The sequence below is a fragment of the Cebus imitator genome, unplaced genomic scaffold (assembly GCF_001604975.1).
Source record: "Cebus imitator isolate Cc_AM_T3 unplaced genomic scaffold, Cebus_imitator-1.0 Scaffold72, whole genome shotgun sequence".
Classification (NCBI taxonomy): domain Eukaryota; kingdom Metazoa; phylum Chordata; class Mammalia; order Primates; family Cebidae; genus Cebus; species Cebus imitator.
In genome coordinates this window covers 6008239-6018011 of record NW_016107387.1, presented here as the reverse complement: position 1 = coordinate 6018011, position 9773 = coordinate 6008239, and the positions used below count along the sequence as shown (strand labels likewise).

The window sequence follows — 9773 nt, the reverse complement described above, 5'->3', positions numbered from 1 at the left end:
GAGACAGAGTCTTGCTCTGTCGCCCAGGCTGGAGTGCAGTGGCACAATCACAGCTCACTGCAACCGCTGCCTCCCAGGTTCAAGTGATTCTCCTGCCTCAGCCTCCCGAGTAGCTGGAACTACAGGTGTGTGCCACCATGTCAGACTAATTTTTTGTATTTTTAGTAGAGACGGGGTTTCACTGTGTTAGGCAGTATGGTCTTGGTCTCCTGACCTTGTGATCGACCTGCCTTGGCCTCCCAAAGTGCTGGGATTACAGGCATGAGCCACCGCACCCGACCAGTTTCACTTTTTTTTTTAACTTTCTTTTTTTTTTTCTGAGTCTTGCTCTGTTGCCCAGGCTGCAGTGCAGTAGTATGATCTCGGCTCACTCTACCCTTGATCTCTCAGGCTCAAGCGATCCTACCTCAGCCTTCTGAGTAACTGGGACCACAGGCACATGCCACCATACCTGACTAATTAAAAAACATTTTTTGTAATGACAAGGTCTCTTTATATTACTCAGGCTGGTCTCAAACTCCTGGGCTCCAGTGATCCTCCTGCCTTCACGCATGAGCCACTCTTCCTGGCATATCCCCCCTTTCTAGTTGCTGCAGGGAGAATGAATTGGAGAGGGCCAAGAACAGATGAAGTAGTCTACCTAAAAGGCTAGTGTAGTCAAAATGACAAAAAAAACAAAAAACAAACAAACAAAAAAAACATAACCTAGACTAGAGTAGTGGCAGTAAGGATGACAAGAAAAGGAAGTCCCCTAAGCCCTGCTGGCATCCCCCTTACCTGGGGTGGGCAGAAGGCAGAGGGTAGCAGACAGAGCCAGGACCAAGCCAGGCGGCGATTGAGTTGGCAGCTGGGCAGGTGGGAGGCCTCTGGGAGGGGCAGAAGGGCCTCAGGGTCAAAGGAGGCCCAGGCCTTACGCTGTCCTTCCTCCTTCAAGGTAGCCAGAGTGGGGAAGGAGGAGGGAGTCTGCAGCCGAGTGTACTGTCAGGGAGGGAAGAGAAATCAGGTGTGTGTCCCATGGGCCCCAGATGTCCTCCAGTGCTCTACCACCATCTTTCCCCACATCCTCATACTTTCTGGAGGGGACAGTGATGTGGCTCTTCAAGGATCTCATTGTGTGGATTCCGAATGGGGCTGCGTGGTGGAGCTAGAAGATCCAGGGTGGGAGCCAGGAGTTGCAGTCCCAGGCTGGGGCTCCCAGGAGAGGAATGCTGCAGGAACTGGTGGTGTCTCAGCACATGGGGACACAGCCTTGGCCAGGAAAAGCAGTGCAGTCACTTCCCCGGAAGACCCTGTCTCTTCAAGAATCCTGCTTTCCTTGCTGAGGAAGGGTGCTACTCTCCCTGCCTCCCCACCCTGGCCCTCAGCCTCCTCACTTGCAGGCCAGCTCTTCTAGGGCCTTGGTAGCCCACAGGTAGAGGGGAAGTCCTAACTGACGTTCCCACACCAGCTGCTCATACAGGGAGGCCCCGTAGGCGTGGCGAGATGAGTGAGTCCCAGGCTTCTGACGAGAGAAGCGCTGAAGCAGAACAGCACCACGGAGGCAGGGGGCTAGCACTGGCCTTCTTGTCCCCCCACCCACTGACTGGAGCAGGTGAACATCCTGGAGCTGGGGAAAAGGAGACAAAGTGAAAAGCAGAGATGAAGCCCCCAACTCAATGACCCAGGCAAAGTTAACTGCACTTTGGCACTGCCTGGGTTCCAGGAAGAAGGAAAACCATTTCTCCCACGTGGGCTGGCCTCGCTTTCCATTACAACCCCCTCCCACTGCGGTCAGCCTTCATCTCCCATGAGCTCCACTCAAGTCTTGCTGTGGGCTGGGTGGCTACTGGATGAACAGATACGGCTGAGGCTTCTCACCAGGCCACCTGAGGTCAGCCGGGCCCCATAACTGTGCTTCAGCCATCTCCTCCTCCAGGTGGAAGGCCCTTCTGTGAAGGAGATGGTCTGGCCACAACCTCTCCTCACAGGGCCCAAGACTTTACTCCTTTTTGATTTAAACTTCTGTCCACGTTATCCTTAACAAAAGTGCCCCCCCCAACACACTTTTTATTTCTGTACTTTCTGCAGAAGTAACCACCCTGCTGCAGAAAAGGAGCCCATGAAGGTAAGGGAAGCTGCAGAGGTCTCTTTTTGTTACCAGCCCTGATCTCACATACCTCCAGACACACTCCTGGTCGCATCACCCGTCTGAGGCCACGGAACTGCTGGTAGGCAAGGCAGAGCCCCAGCTGCCCATCCAGCTCATAGAGGCCAGCGGGCTCATTCAACACACCAGTGACTGCTCCCTGCAAACAGGCCAAGGTCCAGTTGACCACTACTTTTTTCCTCTTCGGAGACCCATGTTTCTGGCCCCTCAGGCTCTAGGATCTCTCCCTGTGCTCACCGAATACGACAGGAGTCTAGAATCCCGGACAAGACCTTTTGGATCCTTCTTGTCCTGGGAGTTGCTGGGCATGGTGAGTGGCTTGGGGTCAGCCTCTAAGAGGGGCCCTTCCAGCTCTGGTTCCAGCTCCTGCACACATTCTGGTTTCAGCAGCAACAGACGGGAGGAGGGACTGGTCATCCAAACACGGTGACGACGACCACGGATCTTGGATACTCGCAGCTCTGTCAGCACATAGGCTGTACCAGGCCGAAGGGCTTTGTGCCACACCAGCTGGGCAGGGGCCTGGGTTGTGTAGAGACAGGCAATGTGGCAATGTGGCACATGGGACCCCAACACTGCCTCTCTGCCAGAGTCCCTTTCCCCCACAATTTGAACTCAAAGATCTGCTCCCTGTGAGTCTTTCCTCACCTTTCCATCTTCCCTATGTCTCCCAACTAAATCTTACAGTACAAAACTTTCAGTCTCTCCTCTCTCACGAGAGATGCCAAATATTTCCTAACCCCATCCCCAAGATACAAACCATCCATAAAACTTCCTTCAAAATACATAAATATTCTATTGAGAAAAGTATGCCCTATCCCATCCTATAACACACAAACAACTTTCATTCCTGTAATCAGTATGTATTGAGTACATACATACCCAGTATTGGGACTGATGTCAACAGAAGAACAATAAACTGTTCCCTCTTTTCCAACATAGTGAGACCCTGTTTCTACAAAATACGTATTTTAATTTAATTTTTTTATTTTTGAGACAAGAGTTTCGCTCTGTTGCCTAGGCTGGAGTGCAGCGGTGTGATCTCGGCTCACTGCAACCTCCACCTTCTGGGTTCAAGCAATTCTCTGCCTCAGCCTCCTGAGTAGCTGGGATTACAGGCACGCGCCACCATGCCCAGCTAATTTTTTGTAGTTTTAGTAGAGATGGGGTTTCACCATGTTGACCAGGATGGTCTCGATCTCTTGACCTCGTGATCCACCTGCCTCGGCCTCCCAAAGTGCTAGGATTACAGGCGTGAGCCACCGCGCCCGGCCCAGCTGTTTTTTTTGTATTTTTCATAGAGATAGGGTTTCACCATCTTGGCCACACTGGTCTTGAACTCCTGACCTCAGGAGTTCACCCACCTTGGCCTCCCAAAGTGCTGGGATTACAAGCATGAGCCACCACGCCCAGCCTATTTTTAAAAATTTTATAAAAAGGAAAAGAAAAAGAAACATTATTCAATACTTATATGTCATGAAACAATGGTTAGAATAAAAATAAATGATTTACAATTTTTACCTTGGGTACTATGCTGAGTACCTGGGTAAAGAGATCAGTCATACCCCAAACCTCAGCATCACAAAATGTACCCAGCTAATAAACTTGCACATGTGCCCCAGGAATCTAAAATAAAAGTTGAAATTAAAAAAATTAAATAAAATTGTACCAGATGCAAAAAGAGTCAATAGTAAGTACCAAGTTTGCTTTTTTTTAATGTCTGTATTCAATGAAGATGACTGATTTGTTTGGTCATCCTCTTAATGCAGGGGAAACACAAAGTGAGGGTGGCAGTTTTTTAAAAGGTTACATACAATCTAAAAGCTGTGTGGTCAAGTGAGCTGCACAGCGGGAAAGTCTGTTCCCTACCTCTAGGCACAAACATTTCCTGGAATCTCCTCCCAAAGCGCCGTTCCAGAAAACATCTCTCCCCAGCTGTCCTCCTTTCCTACGTGGTTCTTCCTAGGATGTTATCTTTCCTATTGAAAGTTCCAACACCCCTGCCGAACTTCCATGGCTGAAATGACCCTAATCCTCACCTGTACAATGATGGACACGCGGGTGACAGCTGGGTGTGAACTACCAAGAGACAGGATGAAGTAAGCTTTCTCTTTACTGTTCACCAGGGAACTCAATTGAACCAGATTCCCAGCCAGGTTTCGCTGCACACCTCTGAGCTTGTTTCTAAGAAGGAAGAAAAAGCCCTGTAATCCCAGCTACTTGGGAGGCTGAGGCAGAAGAATCACTTGACCCTGGAAGGTGGAGGTTGCAGTGAGCTGAGATCGTGCCATATAATCCACCCTGGGCAACAAGAGCATAACTCCATCTCAAAAAACAAGAAAGAAGAAAAAGTCATCTTTGTATCTCTTCTTTTTCCCTATAAATGTTGTCCCTTCCACAGTAAAGAAAAACCTGGTAGTGATACAAAATGTTCATAGCCCAAAGCAATTATGCTAAAAACCTCCAAATTCTCTTGACGTTAGATAAGGCACAGATCCCTTGAGAAACTCCTCTTTACATTCTTAATATTAAAAGCCCACCATTCCTTTGATTTGGAACATTCCATCTATATTGCTATCAATGCCCTTCTTTCTCTCCCTCTACTGACCCACCATCATCCTCCAATTTCACAGTGCTCCTGTCACGCCTAGAGGGGGAAATTACCTGAGGCTGAGCAGGCGGGAAGCACTCTCTGGGTAGAGGACAGGGATAGGCGTGAGGGGAGCAGGACTGATGGTCAAAGGAAATACTGGCACAGGGGCATCCCACAGCTCCAAATGCCCCTCCTCAGAGGAATTCCACCTGGCAGGAGGGAGGTAACTCCAACTAGGGAACAGAAAAAGATGGCCCAACCAAGAAAGGTCCAGATCTATGACCTAGAAAAGATGAAGAGCAAAGGTGAACCAGGATCCTAGCATACCATCCACCCACCTCCCCTTTTGTTTCATCAGAGACTTAATTGCCTTGGCCTTTGGACACCATTCTTGTGAGGATCTGAGGCATCTGCCCTCCACCTTCCACTTACCTCACAGCTCAGGATGCCAGTGTTATCTCTCACATAGAGGCTTCCATTCCTGCACTCTTGCTCCAAGTCCCCTGATAGGTCTGTTAGTGTCCCTAAAAGTAACAGCTGTTCTCGGGGGAGGGGGTTCCCATTTGGTCCAGCCTCTTGGACCCAGGCCTGGTATGCATTACTGCTCCAGGACAGGTGGCTGCAGCATGGGAGACGCTGGTGAGTCTTGAGATCCTGAACTGAGACGAAGCTGTAGAGGGAAGGGAGCAGAGGTCCCACAAAGCCAGATCCAAGCCTAGGAGGTAACCCTCAACCCTGACAAACCCTCAAGAGCCCAAGGAAAGGTTGCAGGGGTACATGGGCTAAGAGGTGAGTTTGGGTGGCTCATGCCTGTAATCCAAGCACTTTGGAGGCCAAGGCAGGCGGATCACCTGAGGGCAGGAGTTCAACACCAGCCTGACCAACGTGGTGAAACCCTGTGTTTAAAAAAAAAAAAAGAGGTGAGTTTGTCTGACTGATTAAAGGGGTAAAACCTGGGGATAAAGGACTAAGAAAATAAGGATGGGGGCCAGGCATGGTAGTCTAGCACTTTGGGAGGCCAAGGCAGGTGGATTGCCTGAGGTCAGGAGTTCGAGACCAGCCTGGCCAACATGGCAAAACTCCATCTCTACTAAAAATACAATAAAATTAAGGCTGGGCATGGTGGCTCACGCCTGTAATCACAACAATTTGGGAGGCCGAGGCAGGCAGATCATGAGGTCAGGAGATTGAGACCATCCTGGCCAACATGGTGAAACTGTCTCTACTAAAAACACAAAAAAATTAGCTGGGCGTGGTAGTGCACACCTGTAGTCCCAGCTACTTGGGAGGCTGAGGCAGGAGAACTGCTTGAACCCAGGAGGCAGAGATGGCAGTGATCCGAGATTGTGCCACTGCACTACAGCCTGGTCAACAGTGTGAGACTCCATCTCAAAAAAAAAAAAAAAATTAGCCAGTCATGGTGGCATGCACCTGTAATCCCAGCTACTTGGGAGGCTGAGGCAGGAGAATGGCTTGAACCTGGGAGATGGAGGTTGCAGTGAGCCAAGATCGTGCCATTGCACTCCAGCCTGGGCAACAGAGAGAGAGACTCTGTCTCAAAAAAAAAAAGGAAAAAGAAAATAAGGATGGGATCTGAGTCTAATTCTGTGCTGAATAATATCTTCAACAAGATGGTGCCAGGGAGGGGACCCAGAGAAATGAAGTAGGAATGCATGAGGAGCCTGAGGAAATGAATGTGTGGGGAGAACGCTTTGCAAATAACAGAGGCAATTCTCTTGAAAACACCTCAGCTCTCAGCTCCAGAGAGAACTTAATGGAACCACTTAGGCATCTAACTGTCCACCTACAATGACCCCAGCCATGATCCTTTCTAGTCTAGCATAGTGCAATTCTAGAGACTTGGGGGGAAGCTGAGGCTGAGATGGTGGGTGTTGGATGTGATACAAATAATATTTAAATTATCAAAGTTGTGATAAATTCACCTTTTTGTAATATCATTATGCTCACTTGCTTGCATTCCCATAATTTTTTATTTTGAGATGGAGTCTTGCTCTGTCATCCAGTGGTACGATTGCAGTGGTACGATCTCAGCTTACTGCAATCTCCGCCTGCCAGGTTCAAGCAATTCTCCTGCCTCAGCCTCCTGAGCAGCTGGGACTACAGGTGCGCACCACCGTGCCCGGCTAATCTTTTGTATTTTTAGTAGAGACGGGATTTTACCACGTTGACCAGGCTGGTCTCAAACTCCTGTCCTCAAGTGATCTGCCTGCCTCAGCCTCCCAAAGTGCTGGGATTACAGGCGTGAGCCACCATGCCCAGGCACATTTATACTCCTTATAACAAAGAACTGAAGCAAATATAGCAAAATGTAAAGGTTTTCAATGGTTGAGCAATAAGAACATGGCTAAGCACATTGTTTAGTTCAGCTAACTCTTTTTTGCAAGCAAGACATTCTCAATGAAGAAAGATGTGTATTGATTTACAATCTGGCAGATGAGCATTTTAAGAACTATTGGTTTATGATAAAGTCCACAGATGAGAAAATTATGCAGAATTATAAAAATAATGTTTTGGATAAGAAGATCTCTTGCTGGGGCCGGGCACAGTGGCTCAAGCCTGTAACACCAGCACTTTGGGAGGCCGAGGCGGGTGGATCACGAGGTCAAGAGATCGAGACCATCCTGGTCAACATGGTGAAACCCCGTCTCTACTAAAAATACAAAAAATTAGCTGGGCATGGTGGCACATGCCTGTAATCCCAGCTACTCAGGAGGCTGAGGTAGGAGAATTGCCTGAACCCAGGAGACGGAGGTTGCAGTGAGCCGAGATTGCGCCATTGCACTCCAGCCTGGGTAACAAGAGTGAAACTCAGTCTCAAAAAAAAAAAAAAAAAAAAAGAAGATCTCTTGCTTTGACTGACTGACACAGATAACCAAGCTTAGTGAAGTATTTCCCAAACTGTCATAAGCAGGCTAAGGGAGTGCCAAGGAAAAAGGATCTTATACTAAACATATCTCTACCTTTCCTATTTTAAAAAGATAAAGAGTGACATATACATTCACCTAACAGAATACCATAGACCAGTTAAAACAAATGAGTGGGGGCTGGGTGCAGTGGCTCACACCTGTAATCCCAGCACTTTGAAAGGCTGAGACGGGTGGAACATCAGGAGTCAGGAGTTTGAGACCTGCCTGGCCAACATGGTGAAACCCCATCCCTACAAAAATACAAAAATTGGCCAGGTGTGATGGCAGGCACCTGTAATCTCAGCTTCTTGGAAGGATGAGGCAGGAGAATTGCTTGAACCTGGGAGGCAGAGTTTGCAGTGAGCTAAGATCATGCCACTGTACTCCAGCCTGGGTGACAGAGTGAGACTCCATCTCAACAACAACAACAAAACCCACAAGCAAAAAAAAGAAGTATAATGTTACGCAAGAAAAGCAGGCAGGGACTGGGTGCAGTGATTCCTACCTGTAATCCCAGCACTCTGGAAGGCTGAGGTGGGGGATCACCTGAGGTCAGGAATTCAAGTAGCATGGCCAATGTGGTGAAACCCTGTCTCTACTAAAAAATACAAAAATTAGCTGGTGTGGTGGCATGTGCCTGTAACCCCAGCTACTCAAGAGGCAGGAGAATCGCTTGAACTCAGAAGGCGGAGGTTGTAGTGAGCTGAGATCGTGCCACTGCAATCCAGCCTGAGCAACAGAGTGAGACTTTTGTGAGTCTCTATCTCAAAAAAGAAAGCAGGTGAGGCACAGTGGCTCAAGCCTATAATGCCAACACCTTGGGAGGCCACTGTAGGAGGACTGCTTGAGCCTTGGAGTTTGACACCAGTGTGGGCAAAAAAGTGAGATACCCCGTATCTACAAAAAAATAAAATAAAGTAGCTAGGTGCAGTGGCATGCACCTGTGGTCCTAGCTATGTGGGAGGCTGAGGCAGGAGAAATGCTTGAGCCCTGGAGGTAAAGGCTGTCAGAAGTGTTTGTACCACCGCACTCAAGCCTGGGGGACAGAGCGAGACCCTGTCTCAAACAAAAAAGGCAAATTGCAGAGGGTATGTAAGGTATGGTACCATTTATTTAAAGTCTAAAGGTATGCATAACTCTACATTATATTGCTTAAGAATAGATGTATGTGTAGTACAAATATAAAAATATTTATTGGAATAGTATATCCCATCTCCAAGATAGTGACAGTGTCTATGAGGAGGTAAATAGGTTTCTTTTGCAGGACTCGTCAGAGCCTCTAATACCTTAATAAACCCTATGACTCTCCCAGAGAAGTTTGTTTATATTCAGTGTCCCTCACTCTCATTTAGCCATGAACCCCTTTTCTTATGATGCTTTACTAACATTGCCTAGAACACTTTTGGAAAGGATAGTGTAGTAAAAAATGTATATATACAGAAAAATACACTTGGAAGCCCTAAAACACACATCTTAAACACAATGATCTGCACTTGGTAAAGTCATACAGCCCTCTGTATCTTTGTTTCCTAATACACAAAATAAATAAAATATTAGCCTCTTTCCTCACTTTGAGAGCTCTTTTTCCAAATTTTCTCTCTCTCTTCCCTTGTTCCTCTCCTTTTCTTTAATCTTAAGCCAATGCAGGAGAACTTTAGGAAAAGGAAAGCTTGATTGTATTAGAACAGCAAAGCTCTGCAGAAGGGGATACGTTGACTAACTTGTCCTCTGTTCACTCTCTCACTTGCCCTTTTTCTTCTTCTTTTTTTCTTTTTTTTTTTTTTTTTTGGCTCTTGCCCAGGCTGGAGTGCAATGGCACAATCGCGGCTCACTGCAACCTCCACCTCCAGGGTTCAAGGTATTCTCCTGCCTCAGCCTCCTGAGTAGCTGGGATTACAGGCATGTATCACCCATACTCAGCTGATTTTGTAATTTTAGTAGAGATGGGGTTCCTCCATGTTGGTCAGGCTGGTCTTGAACTCCCAACCTCAGGTGATCCGCCTGTTTTGGCTTCCCAAAGTGCTGGGATTATAGGCGTGAGCCACCATACCCAGCCTCACTTGCCCTTTTTCTAACTATAGGACCTACTTTTCTTTTTTTTTTTTTT

General features: G+C 47.7%; 1 protein-coding gene across 1 annotated transcript in view; it reads right to left on the bottom strand.

Moving 5' to 3' along the window:
- CTC1 (CST telomere replication complex component 1) overlaps window positions 1-9773 on the bottom strand; it is a 22622-nt gene that overhangs the window by 6230 nt on the left and 6619 nt on the right. The window contains exons 3-10 of the mRNA XM_037739691.1: window positions 5172-5409; window positions 4811-5022; window positions 4186-4330; window positions 2384-2668; window positions 2157-2285; window positions 1374-1606; window positions 1071-1248; window positions 778-978 (exon numbers count right to left, since the gene is read on the bottom strand). Coding sequence (XP_037595619.1) covers window positions 778-978; window positions 1071-1248; window positions 1374-1606; window positions 2157-2285; window positions 2384-2668; window positions 4186-4330; window positions 4811-5022; window positions 5172-5409 — 1621 coding nt within the window. The remainder of the gene's footprint in view (window positions 1-777; window positions 979-1070; window positions 1249-1373; window positions 1607-2156; window positions 2286-2383; window positions 2669-4185; window positions 4331-4810; window positions 5023-5171; window positions 5410-9773) is intronic.